This window comes from Gymnoscopelus braueri (assembly GCF_963280865.1).
Source record: "Gymnoscopelus braueri genome assembly, chromosome: 19".
In the NCBI taxonomy this organism is placed as follows: Eukaryota; Metazoa; Chordata; class Actinopteri; order Myctophiformes; family Myctophidae; genus Gymnoscopelus; species Gymnoscopelus braueri.
The window spans coordinates 3,654,228-3,681,727 of record NC_137621.1 but is presented as its reverse complement, the minus strand read 5'-3'; the positions used below and the strand labels follow the sequence as shown (position 1 = coordinate 3,681,727).

General features: G+C 41.1%; 3 protein-coding genes across 3 annotated transcripts in view; 1 reads left to right on the top strand and 2 right to left on the bottom strand.

The window, feature by feature from the left end:
• Positions 1-27,500, top strand: part of LOC308075364 (C-type lectin domain family 4 member C-like) — a 598,318-nt gene that overhangs the window by 361,617 nt on the left and 209,201 nt on the right. The gene's annotated exons all lie outside the window — the stretch shown is intronic.
• On the bottom strand, positions 4,277-7,330 carry LOC308074071 (zinc finger protein RFP-like; the record flags this gene model as incomplete). The annotated part of the gene is made up of 2 exons (XM_080413407.1): positions 4,277-5,519; positions 6,927-7,330. The coding sequence occupies 2 exons, from the start codon at positions 7,328-7,330 to the stop codon at positions 4,277-4,279; spliced, it is 1,647 nt and encodes a 548-aa protein (XP_080269533.1).
• On the bottom strand, positions 13,251-14,894 carry LOC308075326 (E3 ubiquitin-protein ligase TRIM39-like; the record flags this gene model as incomplete). The annotated part of the gene is made up of 1 exon (XM_080415141.1): positions 13,251-14,894. The coding sequence occupies exon 1, from the start codon at positions 14,886-14,888 to the stop codon at positions 13,251-13,253; it is 1,638 nt and encodes a 545-aa protein (XP_080271267.1). The 5' UTR covers positions 14,889-14,894.

Here is a 27,500-nt window from a genome sequence, read left to right as displayed (position 1 = left end):
TGTACTTTTTCAGAGAGAGAGAGAGAGGGAGAGGGAGAGGGAGAGGGAGGGGTCGGCCAGCTGTCTCATCAAACTGATTGTGAAGCATCCTGGGACAGTTTGCTGAATGATGGATGATGGACAGACAGCCATGTTCTCATTAGTTGAGCATCCTCTCCCTGCAAACTGTAGCACGAGTTACAGATGGTTTGGTCAAATTGGTTGAATGTTTGCAAACATGTCTGTGTAGGCCTGTACTGTACATGCAGAATGAGAACACTGTGTAGGCCTGTACTGTATGCAGAATGTGAACACTGTGTAGGCCTGTACTGTACATGCAGAATGTGAACACTGTGTAGGCCTGTACTGTACATGCAGAATGAGAACACTGTGTAGGCCTGTACTGTACATGCAGAATGTGAACACTGTGTAGGCCTGTACTGTACATGCAGAATGAGAACACTGTGTAGGCCTGTACTGTACATGCAGAATGTGAACACTGTGTAGGCCTGTACTGTACATGCAGAATGAGAACACTGTGTAGGCCTGTACTGTACATGCAGAATGTGAACACTGTGTAGGCCTGTACTGTACATGCAGAATGAGAACACTGTGTAGGCCTGTACTGTACATGCAGAATGTGAACACTGCAGACCACAGTGAATTGATACTCTCACTTGTGGTTGGAGTCATTGGTTCATTTGTTTTTAATTAATTAATTTGTATTTATTTTAACTCATATAGTGCCAATGACGCCTTTTGACGGCCGTTTTCAGTGCGCCATTAGTGCCAATGACGTCTTTTGACGTCTCCTTTTTTGGTTATTTTTTTTTCTTTTTTATCTCAAAGGAACTAGGAGAAAACGATTTTCAAAAAGTTAATTCTCCATCCACTTCAATGTTAAAATATAAACGGAGAATTTTTTTTCTCCGTTTGATCCATAATGCCTTTGGCATATGGATCAACAAGCTTGAAATAAGCCTGGCAGTGAATGAGTTAAATTTAGAGTAACAATTTTCCATAAAGTCAACAAAAGAAGACATTTTCTATTCAGGATCTCCTCGGTGGTCAGTAGGAACACACTGAGCACACTAGAAGGAGCACTCATCCAATGTCATTTCGACTAGGCGTGCACCTCGTGGTACGTTAGCACCTCAAAGGCATTACAAACACAACTGCAGACCTCACAAAACAAAGCCTCTGAGACACTTTGAATGAAAATGAAAAGTGCTTTTTTCAAAAGCTGTTTGAACTTTTAACTTGCTTTAACGTGCTTCACAAAATGAATGAAAACAAAGCAAACAACATACAGTGACAGATTACAAAAAAGAAAGAGAAAAACCCTGCAAAATGTATGTTTTGTTTAAAGATGTGGCTATAAAGCCCACTCGCTCTATCAAGGCCTTTCAAGAGTCTCTTTGCAGAAAAGGCTCACTTTATTTGTTGTCGGGCAAAACATCCCAAAGTGCTCTACTGTGTATATATGTTACAGGTAGATTGGCATTCCAGGTAGATTGGAAAAGAAGCGCTTGTTTTCACCGCCCCCTCCAGGCAATTCTGTAGAACCAACGCCAGAGGGCAATGCAAGCCAGACATGAGTCCCACACCACACACGCACGCATGCACAAACGAGCACAAACGAGCACGCATGCGCGCACATGCACGCATGCGCGCACACACACCCGCGAACAGCCTTATTCCATGCAGTTGAAGCACAAGAGGGCGAGCCTGAGGAGGCGGGGCTGGCGGGCTATGTTAGTGCAGCGAGTGGCAGTTGGGGCAAACCATAGAGGGGCAAACGCAGTCCCCACAACATCTTTTACGATTCTGTGCCTATCGGTACATAACTCGGACGGCGCTTAGTCGACTAGGAGACCATCGGCCGGTCGGCGCGCGCCGACTCAGGAGACCTTGAGGCCAAGGAGGCCTCAAGGTCTCCTGAGTCGGCGCGCCTCCGTCATGGTCCAAAACTATACTTTAGCGGCGAAAAAAATTGTCCGCGGTTGTTTGAAAAAGTAATGTCCCAAGCGGGAGTCAAACCCAGACTCCCAGTGATAGTGGATGGGGAGTCCAATGATTATCGAAATGCGCCACTGAGGCCGGTATGTATGTATATTCATGTTGTCGTAGTCGTCGTCCTCTCATCGCAGCCCCGCCCCGAGCCTAAAAACAAGCGCTCCACTTCCAATCTACCTGGAATGCCAATCTACCTGTGACATATATACCAACTGGTTGCTTAATAACGCACAATGAGCACTGAAAGGTAGAAAGGCTGCACGTTAGATGTGAAGGTTTTCTCTAAATTCCACTAATGTCTGTCTGTCTGTCTGTCTGTCTGTCTGTCTGTCTGTCTGTCTGTCTGTCTGTCTGTCTGTCTGTCTGTCTGTCCGTCCTTCACTTTCATCCAATGGACTTGGCGGGTATATTTGCTGAGGATGTCTGTGTTAAGAATGAAGTCGGATGACCTTAGTGTTCTTACCCTGTGTGTGTGTGTGTGTGTGTGTGTGTGTGTGTGTGTGTGTGTGTGTGTGTGTGTGTGTGTGTGTGTGTGTGTGTGTGTGTGTGTGTGTGTGTGTGTGTGTGTGTGTGTGTGTGTGTGTGTGTGTGTGTGTGTGTGTGTGTCGTACTATTGTTTCTTGTGTGTCCTTGTCCTAGTTTGGAGGAGAGAGGCTGAAGGCATCATGATGACCTGCCACTGTAGTCTGGGACAAGATGTCTGGAGAGAAACAATACCACACACACAGCTTCTAAGTCCTTATAACTGACAGTGGTGGTAAAAGTACTCACATTTTGTACTTAAGTAAAAGTATCAATACTGCAATGTAGAAATACTCCATTACTAGCAAAATACCTTGACATGAAAAGGTTTGAGAACCTCTGGTTTAGCGTGTTTAGGCCTAGTATATGTATGGCTCATAGACGCTATGTTACGGTTACTGGTGTAGCGGTGTACAGTACAGCAAAGAAGTGCATTTACTTGTACTTAAGTAAACTTTTGTGAGCATCTGTACTTGAAGTACATATGAATGAACCACTTAAAGAGCAAGACCACTTTGGTAGAGGTTTGGGTTGTGTAGTTACCTTGCCCTGATGTAACTCCAAAGGTGGACAAGAAATAAAAATAAAAAATCTCCATTGATTAGACATTGATAATTCTAATTATGCTCCTCATTGGCTTACATTGTACGCTGAAACGGCTCTCAAAGTCACTCTTTTAGCATGTAAACGAACACAAACAAAGCTGATTCAGACAATATAGAATATAGAATCATCAAACCCAGTACTGTTTTTTTTCATATATATATATATATATATATATATATATATATATATATATATATATATATATATATATATATATATATATATATATAACAATGACAACTTCCTGCTGATTTTACTATTTGAAGATCCGGATCCCCGGATCCAGTCCGGGTTTTCTTCTTAATACAAATTGCAAAATCAACAGGAAGTTAACATGTCTTGAAGTTAACTGAATGTTATAGTATTATAATTGTGTATTTTATTTATGTATTTGTTCCATCACTTTGACTTGTTTATCCTGTATGAGTTGTCTTGTCCTGATTGGATTCAATATGTATCTCGACCTGAAATGTACGTTCTGTTCACTAAAGAGCTGGAGAGACATGGAAACCCCTCTAATTGAACAAACTTAGTATTACCACCTGTGGAACTCAGATCAAACACTGCAATGTGGTATAATATGTACATTATATAAGCACAGGGCACCAGTTTACTGCACTAAATTACACAACTGGTATTTCCCAGTGATGCAATTTAGCCCAAATGTAAGATGTTTGTGCATACACACAAAAGTATGTACTGACTACATTCTAAGAAAACATACGCAATGAGTTTCATATTTAAAGTTACATTTATTATTATTATTTATTATTATTATTTTTACAATACAAATGTAAAATTCAAGAGTGCACAGCTATTTGTACATTAATTACACTTGCTGAATTATTTTTTACTTCTTTAATTGATAACTTAATTGATAATTTAATGCAGCTAAGTGTAGCCTAATTAAAGAAAAGAAAAAAAACTCAGACTCAGTCTCACAAACAAAGAATACTTGATTCAGTTGAGAACTGCATGTTCCTTAATATTTGGCTGTACATGTGAAATTAAGTCATTGTGTTTCAATATAATATATCTGTTTAGGGACAACAGTTAATGACTTGATTTGAAGTGACAGCTGACTAACTAAATCCTCAATATACACATTTGTTGTCTTAAAACCAACCGTTTTCATGTCAAGCTGAGGATTAGTCTAATCTGTGTGATTGACAGGAGAGATGATCAGAGGAGTAGAGTTTTCGCCATCATAATTAGGATAAGGACTGAAGTATGGATAGAGTTTCTCAGTGAAGGTGCAGCCAGTGAAAGAGTAGAGATGAACTCTGGTCTTCACATCATAAAAGTAGACCAGACCCTCCTCATAATCCACAAACACTCCCACTTTCTGGATCTCCTTTCTTGCAGGAAGGAGGACAGGTGTGCCGGCTGCAGCCTTGTACTCATTTCCATTCCTCAACATTATAGTCCAGTAACCATTGTTGGGGCAAAGTGTGATGTATTCTTTCCTGTCGATGGACTCTCTGGCCACTCCTACACTCCAGTCAGTCTTCCCTTTAACCTGAACCTCATAGTAAAATCTTCCAGAGGAGAAGCTTTGTTTTCCTAAGACACAGAGACATATAGAGAATCTCTTATTCGTTTCCAGGAGATTCTTCGTTTTGCCTCCATCATTGACTTGTTTTCCGTTCTTAGACAGGGTGAGTTTGCAGTGTGCTGTGACAGGGTCTAGAGTTACATCCACTGCATATTGCTGGATCCTCCTCAGCTCAACATCCTGCATATTCCTCTCCCTCTCTCGACCGAGTGTCCTCTTCAGCTGATCCACAGCTGTCCTCACAGTCCCCGCATATGAAGACGGGTGGACATTGACCATTGTCCAGTCCTTGGTGGAAGGAGGGGTGTTGATGGATGTGAAGTTCTGGAGGAGGTGGAGGTGGTCTTCGCTGTGTGAGAGCTGCTTCAGTTCAGAGCTTCTCTTCTCTAACTCAGTGATGTCCTGTTGCAGCTCCTTGATGAAGCCTTCAGCCTGTTTCTCTGTTGTTTTCTGCTTCTCTTCAATCACATGAATGACCTCAGCCTGGCTTCTCTCAATACAGCTGATCAGAGCAGAGAAGACCTGCACACTGTCTGCTATCTCTATGTCTGCATCTTTCCTGCTGATCTCTACTGAGTGTTTGACCTCCTGAATCTTCAGTTGTCTCTCCCGGATTATCTTCTGAACTTCAGCCTCTGTCTTTGCCAGCTCAGCCTTCTTTCCTTCACATTCCTCTTTCAGAGATACAATCTGATGTAACCTGTGGTCTGACTCTGTGCAGAACTGACAAACACACATGTGGTCGGTCTTACAGAACAGCTCCAGAGGTCTGTCGTGTTTCTGACACATAACGTCTTCCAGGTTCTTCACAGGGTCGATTAGTTTGTGTCGTTTTAAAGGAGCATTTCACCCCTGGAAGAAACTGCAATCACTCAATGGTAATAGTATTTGTAGTAGATAACAGTAGCACAATTTAAAATGTGCACCCTATGGCCAGAAAAATAATGAAATCTGTGTGTTTGACTAGGGTTTGACTGGACTGCTGCATTACTACAATGACCATAATGCTTTGGTGCCTTGTGGCAGGGGAGGTTCCATGTGGGTGTGATCTCCAACAATAACATCCAAACAGCATGCCAGTGTCGCCATGTCTGCTTATTATAAGCGGCTTCTTTCTAAAATGTAGTTGATATTTGGGCTTGTTTCCAAATGTTTTGATTGTTGTTTAAACCAGTGGTTCTCAAACATGTTCATGTATTTTTCCACAGACCCCCATCTGAAATTATAATTTGTACCAGGGAGCCCCTAACAAATATGTGTCAAAAATATTCCACATTTCCCCTTATATGTTTGTATTTGTATGTTTTGTATGTTCGGTTTGTTTGTTAGTAATGTGCTAGTCTTTTCTTTTTTTGTGTATGTTTGTTTTCATGTTCTGAAAAATCCAATAAAAAGTAAATGAAAAAAAAAAAAAAATCCACATTTTGCACTTTTTCCCCCTCAAGATTTTTTTGTAAATAGCAGATCTACAAGCTCACAATGGGTCGCGAAGCGTTGTGAGCTTGTAGATCGGCAATTTTCAAATATATAATATCCCATGTCTAGGTAAAGTGCTCTTGGCCTAGTTATCTTCTTTTGGGCTTGTTTGCATAGACCTGGCTGCTTATTTCTCTCACAATATCTGGCAACACTGGCTGTACTCGCACACGTTCATCTAGTTACATATATGTCCAAGGATTCGTTAGTGATGTCATATCACTGGCACATCCTTGGTATCTTTCTGCTGTTCTACTTCCGTGTCGCATAGTATTGACATCACTGTCGAATCCTTGGTATTATGATCCTAGCCTTTGCGACGGTGTTTGTTTACCAGCGCTGCCACTCCACGCTGTATTTTTTTTTCAAGCTTGCGCTTATGAAACACTACACAGGATTATTATTTCATGTCAACATTCAAGTACAACTATCAGAAGATAACTCAGGTAAAGTAATGCCTCACTCTGCAAGGGGGGTTGCCCGCTGGCCGCAGCTAATGGGAGTGGCCGAGTGGCGAAAGAAGGTTGAACAAAGTGTTACGGGGGCTGTCGTTTGGAGCTGGTCTGACTGAGACGCGTCAAGACAACATGTAGTGCGGAAAGGAATGAGACATATCTCTCATGACGCAAATAACGTCACGAAGAATGCGAAGATTACTAGATATCTAAAAACACAGATTATTCACTCAAAAAAACCCAGGATCTTGTTTCTTGACTCCTAAACTTCATTAAAAGACCGAAAACTTCTTCCAGGGGTGAAATGCTCCTTTAACGCCGCGATTCTCTGATGAGGCTCCAGGTGAGTCTCACAGTAGGAGATCAGACACACCAGGCAGGACTTCAAGGCCTGGAGTTTGGTCTCCGTGCAGACATCACAGGACACTTCATCTGGTTTGGCAGGTTCTTGGCTTGTGTCGGAAGTTTGTTTCAGCTGCTTCAACTTCCTGAACTGATCAGCCATCTCTGAGAGAACTTTGTTAACGGAGAACTGTGGCCTCTTATGGAAGGTTTCTTGACACAGTGGACACTGACACACGTCAGCGCTGTCCCAGTGCTGTGTGATGCAGGTGTTGCAGTAGTTGTGTCCACATGGAGTGGTGATGGGATCAGTGAACACATCCAGACAGATGGAACACAGGAACTGCTCTTCAGACAGCAGACTGCTGGTAGACGCCATTTCTACACACTGGAAATACAAGTTAAAATATTTGATTAGATGTATTTAATCGCTAGAAACCATCATAACATTTAACTTTATGGCTGCCAAGAACGAGTCATTGTCATAACGCCCTGGCTGCCTAGAACGAGTTATAACGAGCTTTTGAAAAAAATAATAATATATATATAAATATATTATTATTATGATTATTATTATTATTATTATTATTATTATTATTTAAAAAAAATTAAACGTTCAGATCCCAATATATCATGATCTGAAGATTTGCTGCTCCATTCACTTCTTGGTTAACTTATTACTTAAAAAGGCTGTGTATCGGCTCCTGTGTACTTTATTTTTTACTTTGTATTTTTGGCCCAGACATGTTATTTTCAAAGCAGACAATTAATGTCAACGAGGTCGCGATGATCTCATTGACATTTGTGAAACCACACAGTATAACCCTCTGTGATAGATAAATATTCTGTGACTACTTGAAAAATGTAAGAAAATCGAATAGGAAAGTTACATTGTGCAGCCTTAAAGGTTCTAACTTCTATGACATTAATTTTCACTTTTTTTGGGGGGGGGTTTTATGATCTCAATTACACAAAAAAAAACTGAACTTTGAACATTCAGTGGATTTTCTTTGGTGTGGGGTTTTCGGAATAATTAGGCTGAAAAGTGGTTTTGGCCCTTGGAGAGTGAAGTCACAGGCCATTAATCCCGCCCACTCTCCTCCTCGCCCCTCCCTTCCCCTATCCTTTCCTTTGGGGGGGCGGGGGGGCGACACCCGCAGGCAAAGATTTCTTTTTTCATTGCAGTTGAAAAGGCTTTAGAAATGTGAGCGAAAAACACCTGCAATGGCTCACTAGAGTGGAATTTACAGTTAAAACTTTGTATACACGTTTGAAGGACCATGACCAAGACTTTTAATGTGTAAAACTGAATGTCATGAAAGCTTTAAGTACTGGCAAATTAAATACAAATAACGTGCATCCTTTGTTCAAATAATAGACAGAAAATAAACAAATAAAATAAAGTGAGATTGTGTCAATAATATAAAATAAAACCATAATTAAGATCTAATAACAATAAGTTATGTATGCTACCCTATCAAGTAGCCAGTATCAAATTATCTTGAATTATACGGCTCTTCAAGTATATCAGCACACTTAAACGATACCACATCATAGCATACAGAGTGTACATAATGTACTGAGACCATAATGCAGACACACCTTACACAGCAGGAGTATTTATTTTTGAGTGATTAATTTACATTATACAACAGGTAGTTCCAACCAAGCAATCCGATTGGTTTAAATAGGCTCAAACGAGTGTGACAGCACACCTAGCCGTTCTCAAATGAAACCAATCAAAATGTAAAAATCAGCCGTGCTGATCAGGTCTCGGTAGAGCAGAGCCGGCTAAGCGGCTAGGCTAGAAGTTTGCATGGGAAGTTTGCAGATGTAGCAGCTACATAAGAATATGTGAATTTGTATTGAATATCTTAATTACAATAAGCTTGAGCTAACAGTTATGTTTTGTTTCTGTTTCTTTGTTTCTTTGTGTTCAGTTTCGGAAAAGTTGTCTAGCACACAGCCATCTCAATGTTTGGTCTGGACTGGCTGAGTAAACAAGGGACTCTGGGCCCTATTATACGTGTCTTAAAGGTATCATGACATTCATTTTCACTTTTTTTATTTTCAATGTTTTATTTGGGGTTTTATGACCTCAATTACACCCAAAAAAACTGAACTTAAAACATTCAGTGGATTTTCTGTGGTCTGGGGTTTTCTGAATAATTAGGCTGAAAAGTAATCTGAGCTTGGCCCTTCGACAGTGAGGTCACTGTCGAATAATCCCGCCCACTCTCCTCCTCGCCCCTCCCCTCCCCTATCCTTTCCTTTGGGGGGGGCGGAGCAGAGGCGATGATTGACAGGCAAAATCCCTCACCAGCGACACCCGCAGGCAAATATTTCTTTTTTCATTGCAGTTGAAAAGGCTTTAGAAATGTGAGAGAAAAACACCTGCCATTGATCACTGGAATGGAATTTTCACTTAAAACTTTTTGTACACTTTTGAAGGACCAGGACAAAGACTTTGAATGTGGTGTAAAAGTGAATGTCATTAAACCTTTAACTACCGGCAGGTCTTATTCCTTAACATGGAGGCGTGACCAATGCCGTTTTGCTATTATGGGTGCGCTAATCTGCGCACTGCACCAAGGCGTTATGCGGTAAAACGGCCCTGAATTAGTCATGGGTGTGTTTGGGCGTTACAGTAATCAATCCAATCAGACTACCCATTCCCTGCCATTCCCTTTTAGATCAGCGCAAGATGCAGTGTGATTTTCTGCGCGTTAAGCTGTGAGACCATGAAGAGAAGGAAACCTCACATTGAAAGGAGACATGTCCAAGTGCAGGCATGGCTGTAGCCTATGTCTAATTATGTGACTGTCTCATGTCCAAAACACATTGATATCTCTTGACTAACCAACACATATTCACATTTGCCTATTATTTGCCACTTCTAAGCTATAAACAGCTGTAAAAACCTTATGGTATATGATTTCATTGGATTAATGAAGGAATAAACCTTTAAGATCCCACTTAGAGTGGAACACAAGTCTTTCAAATCAGATGGATTGAAACAGGGTGAGTAGGGCTTTTTCTGTCCATACGTGCGTAATATGTGCACTGCCCTAGGCTGACGTGTCCTTTTTGCTTGATATGGTTTGATGGAGAGACAATATAATCATGACTGATACACCTAATGCAAATAGACACTTTACAGATTATAGAGAACTTTGAATTATAACAATCGGTTCAGAATTGACTGAGTACATATTAGTTAAACTGCCGGTGTCCTTACAACCAAACATTTATTTTTGCACTTAATTCTCGTATAATATTGCTTAATTAATCATTAATCATGGCATGGTTTATTTCTGCATGGCTCCTGGTGTGTTAAGGACCTTTAGACTCTCCCTCACTGAAATACTGCTGCTAAAAGATATTCTACCTGTCTGACGGGCCGTTCACACTGAGCACTATGACCACAACCATAACTATAATTACATTGTTCACCACCGTCTATGTCGGTGGTTGCCAACCTGTGCATGGGGATTATTCTGGGGGGGTCCCCAGATGATTAGCTTAATGTGCAACATTATTTTCTTACTCAACATTTACATGGTATATCTGCACATTTATAAAGTTACAATTTAATAACGTTTAAGACCTTTTTAATACCAAATTGGACAAATTTGTCAAATATCACATACGAAATAGCTCCACTAGCTCTGCTCACATGCTCTGGTGTGAGCTCTGCTCTTTTTTATAGTCATAGTGTTCGGTATGAACGGCCCTAACGACAATACCCTATACCCTATAACTATCATTTCCATTAGGCTACATCCAATATTTAATCTGTGTTGTATTTTTGTATTGTATTATTATCCTAGCACAATTCTGCAGAAAAGGTCCAACCAACATCCTGTTGCCTGAACTTGTATAAGTAGGTGACATATAAAGCCTTTCTTGATTCTTATTTCAACTTTGGAAATTCAGCCATTTTTACGTTTAGCGCTCAGAAAATCATGCACTGTACTCACCAGACTATGTCGTTAAGTCTTCAGTGTTAAAGATCAACTCCTGTTGATGTGAGGTTTCTGTACAGAACGATGATCTGAGCTGTCAGACCGTGTGGAACGGTTTTACCTTTGGGTTGTGACACATCATTTACCCATCGCACCCTGTCAACAGTTAACCCTTCACTGGACTGCTTTCGTGCTGTGTTGCACAGGTTGACAAGAGCAGGAGAAATGTTTTAATTCATATCATATTTACATTCATATTCACATTTTCTTACAATCATTCCTATGAGATGGACAGAGTGATTGTCAGAGAAGAGCTGAAGAAGAGTTATTTTCCTCTGTGATCATATACGTGCGTACCACTTTAAACATGGATTGTTCATTTTTCAGCGTGTTATCATCAACCATATGCTGGATCAAAGTCCTTATGATATTATTGCTTTATGACACTTGTTGTGTGCACCGGAGGCAACTTCCTCTGCACCCCCCCTCCCCTCCCCCCTGTCCTCACTACAGCGCTCTGCGCTCACAACATGCTGCATACAAGCTTGTAGATTGGCTATTTTTTTGTATCTAAAGTATACAATAGCGTAATGTTATATGAACTCATTTTGCTGGGGACCTCCAAGGAGCACTTGGGGTCCCCGGACCCCCCTTTGAGGACCACTGTCTTAAGTGGTTAATTATAGTGTCAACACCCGTGGAACTCAGATCAAACACTGCAGTGGGGTATACATACAGTACAGCATATCAGCCCGTGCACCAATGTACTGACATTGGTGTCATGTACTTCCCAGTGATGCAATTTAGCCCAAATGTAACAAAAAGTGTGTATGAATAAGATGTACACATACATTGACATACTACATTATAAGAAAACCCCCCCAATGAGTCTATGTATTATGTTTTACAATACAAACTGAGTGCACACGCATTTTCACATGAATTACAATTGCTGATTTATTTTGAAGAATCCCATTTTATAATTGATAGCATGCCGATAGGTAGGTAGGTACTTTATTCATCCCAGAGGGGAAACAAAGGTGTTACAGCAGCTTTCATAGAGACAATCAATAAAACACATCTAAAATAGGCATCTAAGAATAGTAAACCTACAATATAAGAAAAAGAGATGTAGAGATCTATAGCGCTCCTTCTTGCAACGTGGGTGTAACAGTCTGCTGCTAAAGGAGCTTTTCCGCCCTGCCACAGTGTCATGTAGGGGGTGAGAGGGATTTTCCATTATGGCCAATAGTTTAGTCTTCATCCTGCTATTGGCCTCCTCCTCCTCCACAGTATTCAAGGTGGTTCCGAGGACAGATCCAGCTTTCTTGATAAGCCTGTTCAGCCTCCTGCTGTCGCCTTTCGTTGATACTACCCCCCCCCCCCCCCCACAACATACCACCACTGATTGGTAGAAGAATGTTCAGCAGTCCTACACACACCAAAAGAGCGTAGCCTCCTCAGGAAGTACAGCCGGCTCTTGTATTGATTGATGTAGTTTATTTAGTAAGACATGAGAATCACAGTACATGGAAGTACAAATTCACAATACAAGGTCTACTAAACTGGAACTCTCATTAAGCACGCAGCTTGTTTAAGATGAGAACCCCATGCACACAAATCATGATGACATATAAGAGGCAGACAGATATACACACTACTATACAGAATGTCATACAATCAGCTTTCAGGTTACTGGTATGAAGAGAGAAAAAAATATATATATACAAAAGAGGAAAATGAAGGGGGGGGTAGGGGGGGTAGGTTAAGACTTAGACAGGGGCCATTTTCGAATTGCAGCCTCCTGAAGGTGTATCTTTAGGGCAGTTTTGAAAGTGAGTAGGGTTTTACACTATAGGACATGTGTTCCCAGTCCAGTCCAGTTTATTGTCCAATTGCACCCCCAGATACTTGTAGCTCTGGATCACCTCCACATCCTTTCCCTCGATGGAAACAGGAGACCAAGGGGTGAGCCCCCTTCTTCCTAAAATCCACCACCAAATCCTTTGATTTGGCAATGTTGAGTAACTGGTGGTTCTGTTCACCCCACTGAACAAAGCTAAGTTTACATAATAGCATAACACATCCATAACATCAAAATCAGTCTCAGAGACAGATAATGACTTTTAAATGTAATTCTTGATTCAGTTGAGAACTACTTTTGACATAATATTTGGCTGTACAATTAAGTTATTGTGTTTCATTATAATATATATGTTTAGGGACAACAGTTAATGACTTGATTTGAAGTGACAGCTGACTAAAACTAAATCCTCAATATGTATGTTTGTTGTCTTAAAACCAACCGTTTTCATGTCAATCTGAGGGAATAGTTTAATCTGTGTGATTGACAGGAGAGATGATCAGAGGAGCAGAGTTTTCGCCATCATAATTAGGATAAGGACTGAAGTACGGATAGAGTTTCTCAGTGAAGGTGCAGCCAGTGAAAGAGTAGAGATGAACTCTGGTCTTCACATCATAAAAGGAGACCAGACCCTCCTCATAATCCACAAACACTCCCACTTTCTGGACCTCCTTTCTTGCAGAGAGGAGGACAGATGGGCTGGCTGCAGCCTTGTACTCATTTCCATTCCTCAACATTATAGTCCAGTAACCATTGTTGGGGCAAAGTGTGATGTATTCCTTCCTGTTGATGGACTCTCTGGCCGCTCCTACACACCAGTCAGTCTTCCCTTTAACCTGAACCTCATAGTAAAATCTTCCAGAGGAGAAGCTTTGTTTTCCTAAGACACAGACACAAGTAGAGAATCTCTTATTGTTTTCTAGGAGATTCTTCGTTATGCCTCCATCATTGACTTGCTTTCCGTTCTTAGACAGGACGAGTTTGCAGTGTGCTGTATCAGGGTCTAGAGTTACATCCACTGCATATTGTTGCATACTTCTTAGCACATCACACAACTCCTTTATCTCTTTACTGAGTGTCTTCTCCAGCTGAGACACAGCTGTCCTCACAGTGCCCGCATATGAAGACCGATGGACATTGACCGTTGTCCAGTCCTTGGTGGGTGGAGGGGTGTTGATGGATGTGAAGTTCTTGAGGAGGTGGAGGTGGTCTTCGCTGTGTGAGAGCTGCTTCAGCTCAGAGCTTTTCTTCTCTAACTCAGTGATTTCCTGTTGCAACTCCTTGATGAAGCCTTCAGCCTGTTTCTCTGTTTTTTTCTGCTTATCTGCAATCACATGAATGACCTCAGCCTGGCCTCTCTCAATACAGCTGATCAGAGCAGTGAAGACCTGAACACTGCCTGCTATCTCTCTGTCTGCAAGTTTCTTACTGATCTCTACAGAGTGTTTGACCTCCTGAATCTTCAGTTTTCTCTCCCGGATTATCTTCTGAACTTCAGCCTCTGTCTTTCCCAGCTCAGCCTTCTTTCCTTCACATTCCTCTTTCAGAGATACAATTTGGTGTAACCTGTGGTCTGACTCGGTGCAGAACTGACAAACACACATGTGGTCGGTCTTACAGAACAGCTCCAGAGGTCTGTCGTGTTTCTGACACATAACGTCTTCCAGGTTCTTCACAGGGTCGATTAGTTTGTGTCGTTTTAACGCCGCGATTCTCTGATGAGGCTCCAGGTGAGTCTCACAGTAGGAGATCAGACATACCAGACAGGACTTCAAGGCCTTGAGTTTGGTCTCCATACAGACGTCACAGGACACTTCATCTGGTTTGGCAGGTTCTTGGCTTGTGCTGGAAGTTTGTTTCAGCTGCTTCAACTTCCTGAACTGATCAGCCATCTCTGAGAGAACTTTGTTAACAGAGAACTGTGGCCTCTTATGGAAGGTTTCTTTACACAGTGGACACTGACACACGTCAGCGCTGTCCCAGTGCTGTGTGATGCAGGTGTTGCAGTAGTTATGTCCACATGGAGTGGTGATGGGATCAGTGAACACATCCAGACAGATGGAACACAGGAACTGCTCCTCAGACAGCAGACAGCTGGCAGACGCCATTTCTACACACTGAGAATGAAGTGAACATATTTGATCAGATTTATACAGTTGCTAGAAACTATCACAACACGCGAGGGTTGTAAGACAATTGAAGATACAAAACTTAATAAAGTCAGAGGCTTATTTCCATTGTGGTCCTCTCACGTGAAACAGATAATATAGATATGCATACACATGTTTTTAAAAGCTAAAACTATTTAAAGACCCTGTAAAGCAGTATATGTGTTCGCAGTTCATCAGACCACAGCATAATGTGTTATAAACCACCCAGCCAAATTTGAATCATTAAAACATTCTTGAGTATATGAAATATTGGTTTCAAAGTCATGACAAGTATTTTCTCTGCTTACATCCACTAGATGGCGATGCACTCTGAGGTAGGCTATTAGCATAGCCATAGACGCACCAGCATATTTCAATGGCTCTGTGACTGATGATGGTCTAACTCCACATTCATTCTTTTTACATGTTTTCAGACTATTTTTTTCCTCTATACAATGTGTTTAGAAACAAAGAATTACATTTCCTTTGTGTGGTCTTTAAATCAAGTACTTGCTAATAAAATACAAATACCTTACATCCTTTGTTCAATCAATATGCAAACATAAATCAATAAGGTGAAGTAAGATTTTATCAATAATTTAAAATAAAACCATAATTAGGATCTATTGAAGTATCACTAGAATCAAATGTTCATGAATCATACAGCTCTTCATCCATATCAACACACTTAAATAATACCCCATCATAGCATATGGATGGAGAGTATTGTACTGAGACCATAATGCAGACACACCTTACACAGTAGGAGTATGTTTGATGTGATTACCGTAATTCACATTAATCATTACTCATGGCGTGGTTTATTTCTGCATGGCTCCTGGTGTGTTAAGGACCTTTAGACTACCTACCTCACTGAAACACTGCTGCTAAAAGATACTGGCCCTCATTTATCAACGCAGCGTATAAACCGGCTTATATTTTTCCATATATTCGGCGTACACCAACGTCAAAGTCACATTTATCAACGGATCCTACACAGCCAATCCTGGCGTACATCAGGTCGGAGCTTTGATAAATCTCACGTCTGAAAACGAGCGTCATTTAAATAACACGCCCTTAAATATTCTCAAAACGCCCCGATTTTACGACATGAAGAAGAATCAGAATACGACCAAAGACATCAAAAGCCAATAAGAAAGAGTTTCCCCCGATCGCCTCGCCTCGCTGCCTGTCAAGTCACACACACACACACACACACACACACACACACACACACACGCACACACACACACACACACACGCCCAACTGTGTCTTTCATGTAATCCGTAGCGGTACAATCTTTGTCACTTAGGCTTGTAGCCTACATGAATGACTTATTATGATACCAATCACATCGCCATGAATGGAATACGTTTGTATATTAATTTATTTAACCCATACCGAGCAGTGCACAAGCAAGCAGTCATGTAGGATATTCCCCGTGAGACTCGGACGGGCGGCAGTCATTCCGCGGCAGTGATTCCGCCACGTTAATAAGAGATTGGAGCGTCGGGTTTATATCGTTAACCCAGCAAGATTGTAGTCTTCAAAACTCTCTATGACATAACTCCATAACATAGGACAAGCTACTGTAAGTTTGTACACCTCACTGTCCATGAAAAGATCGTCGGGAGTCCCGAAAATGCGCTCGCAGAAGCGCTGTATATTTTGAAAATAGCAGATCTACAAGCTCACAACGAGTGGCGATGCGACCCGTTTTTGAGCTTAGATCTGCTATTTTAACATAGCCAATGCAACTGAATGACTGTTAAAGCAGTTTGTATAAATTAATTTATCAAATGTTATATTTTCACAGGGATTATTTATTAGTGTAGATATACATTTAGGAGTGGATTATGTGTCCAGATGCCTGTCAGACAGTCAGACAATGTTGCTCCGCAGGTCTAGAATGGAATAAACGGGCGCAGCCAACGTCAACAACTGGTCTCGACCAGACGTGAGATTTCAGCTTACGGTAGGATGAAGCCCACGTCAGGATATATTGATAAATGCCGAAAGGTGCGGTGATCTCGCCGTACGCCCATTATTTGGGCTGCACCGCGTTGATAAATGAGGGCCACTGTACCTGTCTAAAGGGCCATTCCCAACATACAGTATAAGTGTGTACAGGGTTTATCTGCACATTTCTAAAGTTACCATTTAATAATTGTAAGAACTTTTTAATACCACAATGGCGGAATTGTAAAATATTATGTAAGAAATATCTCCACTCTGCTCACATGCTCTGGTGTGAGCTCTGCCATCCACTTGACTTACAAACATTTTTTAAACTATATTCTCTATTGTTAGTCACTCGGAGTGAACGTCCCTTAAGACAAGGCCCTAACACTAAACTATTATTTCCATTAGGCTACATCCAATATTTAATCCTTATTGTATTTTTGTATTGTATTATTATGCTCACACAATTCTGCGGAACAGGTCCAACCAACACTGTGTTGCAAATGAAGTCCTTCTTGATTCTGAATTCAGACAAATGGAACAACTGTGGAAATTCAGGCATTTTTGTCACGCGTTGCGTACTGATATCTACATATCTATCAGTACATATCTAAACTGTACTCACCAGGCTATGTCGTTGAAATCTTCTGTGTTAATGGATAATTCCTGTTGATGTGAGGTTTCTGTACAGAATGATGTTCTGAGCTGTCAGACCGTGTGGAACGGTTTTACCTTTTGGTTCTGACACATCATTTATCTCTTAGTCAACAATCCATCGCACCCTGTCAACGTTAACCCTTCACTTGACTGCTTTAGTGCTGTGTTGATAGGTTGACAACAGTAGAATATAAATGTAAATACAATATTTACATTTAAATTCACATTTTCTTACAGTCATTCCTATGAGATGGACAGAGTGATTGTTTGAGAAGAGCTGAAGAGGTTTTTTTTTCTCCTCTGTGACGTGCGTACCACTTTAAACATGGATTTGTTCGTTTTTCAGTGCGTCATCATCGACCATATTCTGGATCAAAGTCCTTAAGATATTATTGCTTTATGACACACTTGTTGTTTGCACTTGAGGCTGCTTCCTCTACCCCACACACACACACACACACACACACACACACACACGGACACACGGAGACACGTAGTCATTAGGTCATTTCTAAGCCTGAGACATGTAGTCGATGTGTATAGACTGAATCATCATGACATCACCATGACATCATCATGACATCACCATGACATCATCATGACATCATCATGACATCACCATGACATCATCATGACATCACCATGACATCATCATGACATCACCATGACATCATCATGACATCATCATGACATCATCATGACATCATCACAACCAAAGGTATATTTCCGAGTAGATAACGCCGGTAGTGTGGCACTGGAGTAGTGTTATTCATTAACCTTGTTTTATTTCTGGAAGAACAGGACACTTATGATATTGTATTCAATATCCACAGGTTGACAAACTAGACATAGCTAATGTTCTGGACAATGTATTTTATATTGTGTAAATATCCATATCCATGGAAATACCCGTTTGTTTACAAACGTTCAAACATCCTGATGTGGTCTACATGCAGCCTTTTTATTTCTTACTATTTGCATAAATGAGTTCTTTCACACCGTCAGTTGAAGCTTCATAACCATTATCCTATATTAAAATTGGCATAAAGGGATAGTTCACCCCCAAAATGACTTTTTTTTCCTATGGATTAGTCACCCCATGGAGATTTAAATTCATGGATATTTTTTTGTTTTTGTCACATTCCTAAGCCAATAATGTGATGACCGGCAGCGGTTCCGGTAAGTTGTGTCTCCTACCTTAAACCGCTGCCTACTGGTCCGCTGGTCATCAAATTATTGGCTTAGCAATGTGACAAATACTAATATATCCATAAATTCAAGTCTCCATGGGGTGACTAATGGATAGATGGTAATTATTGAACTATCCCTTTAAGGGAGGACCGGCCGGTGGGTGGAGGCTGCATTCATTCTCAATGAGTTTGATCTGTTTTCCTGTTGTATGGAACACACTAAACCTGCACGCACGCACACACACACACACACACACACACACACACACACACACACACACACACACACACACACACACACACACACGGTACAGTGGCACTTCTGAATAATTGGATTAATTACATACATTAATTATGATGCCCAGGGCGAGCGAGCTGTAACAGAGACATCAGACAGAGAGAGAGAGAGGGAGAGAGAGAGGGAGAGAGAGAGAGAGAGAGAGAAGGGGTTAAAAAGAGGTGAATGGAAAGAAACAATTGATAGTGATTAACATAATGAGATAATAATGATATTAAAAGTTAATGATGTTATTTACAATTTGTTAATGCGTGGCCTCCTCTCCTCGCTGATTATGTAACATTCTCAGAACCCCCCATGGAGGGGGGGGAGGTGGGGGGGTCATGACAGCGTACGGTACAGGGGTGTGTATAGGGGTGTGTTAAAATACTGGACTCTGTGATAGAACCAATTTCCCTCTATGGTTGTGAGATCTGGGGACCATTAGCAAACCATGACTTGAAAAATGGGATAAACACCAAACCGAGACCCTACACACAGAATTCTGCAAATCCATTCTCCGTACCCAGCGAAAAACACCAAATAATGCATGCAGGGCAGAATTAGGACGATACCCACTAATTATCAAAATAAAAAAGAGAGCACTTAAGTTCTACAACCACCTAAAAGAAAGCGACCTAGATGCACTCCATAACAAGGCACTCACACACAGCGAAACCCTAGAGAGATGCCCCCTCAGCCAGCTGGCCCTGGAACTCCGGGCACAAACAGAGCCACGAGATAGAAAACCCATTGGACTAAACCAAATTATAAAACAGCAAAAGGAAAACTACCTGACACACTGGAAAGAAGCAACACAAAAGCAGAGTAAACTAGAATGCTATCTGGCCCTAAACAGAGAATACGCAGTGGCAGAATACCTGAGCACCGTGACTGACCCAAAACAAAGAAAAATCTTAACTAGGTACAGACTCAGTGAGCACAGTCTTGCGATCGAGAAAGGTCGTCACAGGCAGACCTGTATCCCGAGAGAAGACAGACTATGCACCCACTGCACACAAAATGAAGTGGAAACCGAGCTACACTTCCTAACCGTCTGTCCATTGTACCAAGACATCAGAGACACATACTTCCCACAGATTACAACCACACACGGAGATTTTGAAAACATGACCAATGACAAAAAACTCCCATATCTGCTGGGCGAAGTACAACAATGTGCAAACACAGCAGCAAGATTCGTGAGTTGCTGTGATAGGAAAAGGATATCAAACGGAACACAACCACCCTAAAGACTAATCATTGTGTATATTCCTGCACTATACCTGCACCCAGTGATCTTGGTACAGATAAATTGATCTATTGAAGATTCTGACTTTCAAATGTACATATTTTTTGTTTTGATTGTATTGCTGTATTGTTGTATTGTGCTTTCTGCTTTGGCAATGTAAACGTATGTTTTCTCATGCCAATAAAGCCCTTTGAATTGAAAAATTTAATTGTGTATAATATGTATAATCTCTGCCATTGCATCAGCAATATGAGGATGCTTGTGTTCCTAAAAAGCATATAGTTTCTGTCGAGCAGAAACCTCATATCTCCATATATTTTACCTTTTTGTTTTTTACCTACATTGATATACATTTGGCCGTGGACGCCCCCCCAGAAGCAAAGATTTGAGTTGAAAAATATTCGCTTTAAAAGATTTGCACACATTTTCGAGAATTTTCAAAAATAGCAGATCTACAAGCTCATAGCGTGGCACTCGGTGTAGATCTGCTATTTTCGAATAACCAAAGCTAAGTGTTTAAAATGATTGTGACGCTATATCTATGTTAACTCATTTTGCCGGGGGGACCCCCATGGTCCCCTCTCAAAGGACCCTGTCCCCTGGGGGTCCCCGGACCACCGGTTGAGAACCACTGTACAAGCCGTACAAGCTCAAAACGCGGCGTGAAGCGACGCGTTTTGAGCTTGTGGATCTGCTACTTTTGATCAGGCGTGCAGCCATGGGTGGGCCTAGGTGGGCCGTGGCCCACCCATATAGAAAGCTGGCCACCCAATCGATTTAGCAAAATAAAAATGTTTTTGGAAATGTATTATTATTATTTTTTTGTAATTATTTATTTGATATAAAAATCGGTAAAATCAGGCAAAAATAAGAATTAAATAACATAACCCTAACCCTAAAGGCGAAACTGGTATTGCATTGACTTAAGAAAAAACGTATTATTTGCATGAAAAAAATCGCCCCGGTGTGTAAGGACCTTAAAACCGAAATAAAGTAACAAAAAAAGCCCCAAAACGCCCAAAATCCGCCCAATAACCGTTTTAAAAGCGGTTATTATAAAGCAATTTTGCGCTCGCGTGCATGCGTGCCCTCCCTCTCCTGCCTGGGCCCAGCCTTATACTAGCGTTCTGGCTGTGCCACTGCTTTTGATGCTTTTCAATTTGAATACTGAAAAGTAAGAGTTATGGAACATAATGAGGTTTCCACCCTACAGAGACGTTATCTGAGTTGAAGTGAGTTGAAAGGACAGAGTACAGTGAGATGGCGTGCGTCTTCCTACAGCACACTACAGGCTTTTAACACAGACATCCTGAGGAGGAGCCCAGGCGCATGATGAGAGCAGACAGACACACAGTTATGACGTGTGTGTGTGTGTGTGTGTGTGTGTGTGTGTGTGTGTGTGTGTGTGTGTGTGTGTGTGTGTGTGTGTGTATGTGTATGTGTATGTGTGTGTGTGTGTGTGCGCGCGCGCGCGTCATATAGAGTTAAAAATAACAGAGAGGGCACCGGAAATCCCCGCCCATTCACTTGTATGGAGTTGCTCGCCCAGCCATATACTCCCTTTTCACCAGTGGTGGAAAAAGTACTCAGATGTTTTACTTAAGTGAACGTATGAATGAAGAAATACTCTGTTATACAAGTAAAAGTCCTGTAATTTTCGAAAATCACTTGAGTATAAGTACCAGTATTGGCAGTACCAGTATTGGCATCAAAAAATATTTAAAGTACCAAAAGTATTAGTACTCGTTATGCAGAATGTTTCACAAGTTATAATTATGTCTAAAATGTATATTAAAAAAATGAAAATAGCAGATCTACAACAACATATTTTGAGATATGGGGGGTGGGGGTCCGCGGCCAAATACATATCATTTTGGGGGTCCCAAAATGATATGTATTTGGCCGCCGACCCCCGTCAAAACATTTTGTTCCAGGGAAGCAATGATTTGAGTTATAAATGTTTCAAAAAAAAATTATGTATTCAAAGATTTGCACGAAATGCTCAAGATTTTTCAAAAATAGCAGATCTACAAGTTCATAGCACAGCACCGATTGCTGCGCTATGAACTTGTAGATCTGCTGTTTTTGAATAGCCAAAAGTATAAAATAATGGTTATAGATAAAATCTACAATTACACAGTGTGTTAATCAAAACGACGCAAACATGCTTCTCAAAGTTGATCTTTTTGAAACATTCTAACAACACAAATCATATATCGCCCCGCACATGAGCTTGTAGATCTGCTTTTTTTACATTATGTTTTTCTGAAAAACGTATGTCCCCATGGCACGGCATAATTATGTTCAGATGTGGGTCCAAATACATCCAGTAGGTGGCGCAGTGACTTTGGTCAGTTTCACTTTTTAAACCTTTGCATCATACATGTCACACATCATACATGTCACACAGACAGAAAGCCATGCGTTTTGTTGATACAACAAGTTTGTTCATATCCTACGAGTCCTATATCCACAAATCCACCATTTAAAGGTTTTGACGTTCAGTTTTACCACACATTAAAAGTCTTTGTCATGGTCCTTAAAACGTGTATAGAAAGTTTTAACAAAAAAGTCCACTCCATTGATCCATGGCAGGTGTTTCCCCCCCCCCCCCCCAAGGAAAGGATAGGGGAGGGGAGGGGCGAGGAGGAGAGTGGGCGGGATTAATCGGCTGTGACATCACTGCCGAAGGGCCAAGCTCTCAACTTTTCAGCCTAATTATTCAGAAAACCCCAGACCACAGAAAATCCACTGAATGTTCAAAGTTCAGATTTTTTGGGTGTAATTGAGGTCATAAACCCCCCAAAAAAACATAAAAAACAAAAAAAGTGAAAATGAATGTCATAGAACCTTTAAGATCCACAATCCACATGATCAAAACCATTGGTGTTTGTGTGCTGGATTCAAACCAACATCATCTCGGATCACGCGCTCCATGCAGGAGGAGTGGAAGGAAAATAGCCACCTACAGTATATACTGTATCAGTTTGGGGGTCCTTGACAAGAAGAAGGTTTTGAGGACCGCACTGCTTTAATTTTTTTTTTTTGTATCAAGACTTTGATGGAATGCATTCACACAGGAGACGCTCGACACGCTACGCCCCGTCTGACGTACACACCACGGTACAAACACCATCTGGTGCCTCATCCATACATAAACACACACACACACACACACACACACACACACACACACACACACACACACACACACACACACACACACACACACATATATATATATTGTCTTTGTCGGGTGGAAATGTCCAAAACTGTGACTTTTCAGGATTAAAATTCAATATTAGCAGATCTACAAGCTCAAAACGCGTCATTTGGAGCTTGTAGATCTGCATTGATGCTTTTGTGTGACGCTGTAGTATGATCAAGTAGAGCGTTAATTTACCAGTTTTGTAAAGTAACATTTGCTCAAGAACTGTACTTACATTTTGAGGTTCTTCTACTTTACTGTATTTCCAATTGTCTATACTTTTACTTCTACTCCACTACATCTTAGAGGCAAATATTGTACTTTTACTCCACTACAATCATTTGAAAGCTTTAGTTACTAGTTACTTTGCAGATATAAATTATTACATTATGAAACATACATTAACCACTTCAGCCCTATTTTATACCTATATATCTACAAGCTCACAACGCGTCACATCGCGACGCGTTGTGAGCTTGTAGATCTGCTATTGTCAAACATTTTAGTACTTTTACTTTTGGTACTTTAAGAACATTTTGATACCAATACTTTTGTACTTTTACCCAAGTCAATTTTGAATTCCAGACTTGCACTCGTAACAGAGTACTTCTACATTGCAGTATTGATACTTTTACTTAAGTAACACATTTGAGAACTTTTTCCACCACTGTAATTTACGAAAAAACACAACAAAATATAAGAATATGTAGTGCAACGTCATGAGAGGTATGGAGCGGGCTAGTGTGAGGCAGTGCAGAATCAAACAGGCACAATCCAGGGTGAAAACGAAATTAGGTTTATTTTCCCACAGGTAAATAACTCAGGTAGGCCAACATAAGGCAATTTTCAAAGGAAACATAAATGTCCGCAAAGGGAGAATAATGTTCTTAAGTCCAAACAAAGTCCACGCGGTTACTTAACACAAGCCTTCCCTTTCCGTCCTGGGGTCCAGCTCCATCCAGTCCTCTGTCCTCTGTGTGTCTCTGTCCTGTGTGTTTGCTCTCTCAGTTCTGCCTCAATTAGGTGCCTCAAACACCCACACTTGTTTGTGTGCTGAGGCACCCTGGGAGTTGCAGTCCTTTCTACAACGGCCATTTTGGGTGTAGGAATATAGCACCCATCTATCACCTGTCCCCTCGTGATGCCACAGTAGATAAGAGTTTTTTTTGCCTCGACAGAGAGCTCTATACTGTATGCAAACAGCGGCGCACAGGAGCTTTATTGCCTGTGACATGATGAATACATCACTGGTCCATTTCTATGCAGGGAACATGGAGGTTTCCCACACGCCATTCGCCTCCGCACTATCACTTCCACTTAGACTTATACCGGGGGGGGGGTACGGATGGGGGGATTAGCAAGAGAGAGAGAGAGAGAGAGAGAGAGAGGGAGAGGGAGAGAGGTGTTGCCATGTCTGTTATATAAGCGACTTTGGGGTTGTTTTCTGTAAAGTTGCTTGTAAATATTGGTAGTTACAGCAGGTTGCATTTCTTTGGAGGGGGCTTGTTTCTAAAGTTGAGTTGCTTTTTTGGGCTTGTTTCATATAATGTTGTTTGAACCAGTGGTTCTCAAACATCTTCATGTCAAAGAACCACCACATTATTTATCAGAAGATACTCTGTGTACATTTTCTTTAAAGATATTCCACATTTGTATCTTTTTTCCAAGATTTTTGTTGAAAACTGTGTGTGTGTGTGTGTGTGTGTGTGTGTGTGTGTGTGTGTGTGTGTGTGTGTGTGTGTGTGTGTGTGTGTGTGTGTGTGTGTGTGTGTGTGTGTGTGTGTGTGTGTGTGTGTGTGTGTGTGTGTCCTAGTATGAGCGAATAGGAGAAGGGGATCGACGTCACGTGATGCCTTTGTTTGACCCGGCAAAAACTCTGATGTGTGTCTCAAAGAATATGATTATTGGCAGAATCGTGTGTAACGTTTAGAATATCTATTGGTCCCGTTTTCAATTTTCACAAGATCGGTGGTTGTTGCAATGACCTGCAGTACAATACTTCACCACATGTTGACGCTATGACAAAATAAACCCATTAAATGTAACAATGTGTGCGTTCCATAATGCAATTCCAGTGGTTAGAGCTTTGTTGTTTCACCTGGTGAAGGAATGGCGTATTCAGCCACGCCCCCAATTGTGTATGTGTATCTCAAAGAATAGTTGCTGCTTTTGGGCTAGTTTTTCAGAGACCTTCGTTGCTTATATAGCTCACCAAGTCTGGCAACACTGGGCATGAGGGGGCTGTCACAAACACAAGAACACGAGCGAGAGAGAGAGAGAGAGAGAGAGAGAGAGAGAGAGAGAGAGAGGGGAGAGGGAGATGGATGAAAGATGAGAGGAAGTCTAGAAGTGTGCAGAGAGGAGAGAAGTAATAGAAAGAGAGAGGCAGAAGCTTTGTGGACCCACTCTATCAGTTTCACTCAGCTGAGCGCGGCTCGGCGGAGCAATGGGAAAAGACATGGAGCGAGAAGAGAGGAGAGGAGATAACACACACACAGAGAGAGAGAGAGAAAATATGCTATATACTGTATGGCATTGGTTTTCAAAGTGTCCTTGAGGGGGTTCCAGGGGGTCCCAAGCAAAATGTGTTAAAGGTTTCATGTGACATGCTGGTTTACAAAACATTAAAGGTCTATATCATGGTCCTTCAAACGTGTATTAACAGGTTTTAACTGAGAAATCCACTCCAGTGAGCCATGGCAGCTTTGTTTCTCTCTGTGTTCTAAAGCCTTTTCAGCTGCAATGGGAAAAAAAAAACTATTTTGCTTGCAGGTGTTGCTGTTGAGGAATCTGTGCCTGTCAATCATCGCCTCGCCCCCCAAAGGAGAAGGATAAGGGAGGGGGGAGGGGCAGGTTGGAGAGGGGGCGGGATTAATGGACTGTGACATCAAAGTCCACGGGCCAATCACAGCACTTTTCTGAGCCTAATTATTCAGAAAACCCCAGACCACAGAAAATCCACTGAATGTTCAAAGTTCAGTTTGTTTGGGTGTAATTGAGGTAAAAACAAAACAAAAAACTGGAAAAAAAATATATATATAAATTTGATGTCATGAAACCTTTAATACATTTGAACCCCTTCATCCATTTTTTATACGTTGGCTATTAAAAAAGAAAAGAAAATATACAGGCTTTTACATAATGCTATTTTTGGACATTTTTGAAAGATCTTGAAAGTCTGATTTTTGTTTTTAACACCAATCATCTGTTCTGGGATCCCTGGCACAAACCATTTTCAGAATGGGGATCCACAGCCAAATTATTTGGCACAGAAAAGTTTGAGAACCACTGCTGTATGGTGTGTGGAAAGCTGGGTTATAATTTTGTTGCTGTCGGGCAGGACTAGTAACTAAAGCTGCCAAATAATTGCAGTAGAGTAAAAAGTAATGTAAAACACACCATAAAACACAGTGGATGGATCATGCTCCAATTATATATAATATAATAATATATACCTATAGAAAAAAGGAGAAGCCTTTGGGGCTCATTTCCACTAATAAAATGCCTTTATTAGTTTATGCATAATATACATAAAAAAGACATATAAGGAGAACGTTGAGCGGTTTTGACCTGTGTGGGTGTACCTCAGGGCTCAGGGCGGAGCTACAGTAATTAACCAGAGTTCACTCCTTATATAAACACATTACGTGGCCAGGAGGCCTAATTAATTAATTACTCCAGCATATCATTCATATCGTTGTTGTCCGGCGGAAACCTCCATCCAATGTCCATGTTTTAACTTTTATGTTTTGTTTCGTATATTGACGCCTTCACACAAGCTCACAACGCTCACACAACGCTCACACAAGCTCACAACGTGAGCGTTGTGAGCTTGTAGATTAGTACTTTTACTTTTGGTACTTTAAGTATATTTTGATGCCAACACTTTTGTACTTTTACTCAAGTACATTTTTGAACACAGGCCTTTTACTTGTAACAGAGTATTTTTTATATTGTGGTATTGCTACTTTTACTTAAGTAAAATATCTGAGTACTTCTTCCACCACTGCACAGCGGAACTCT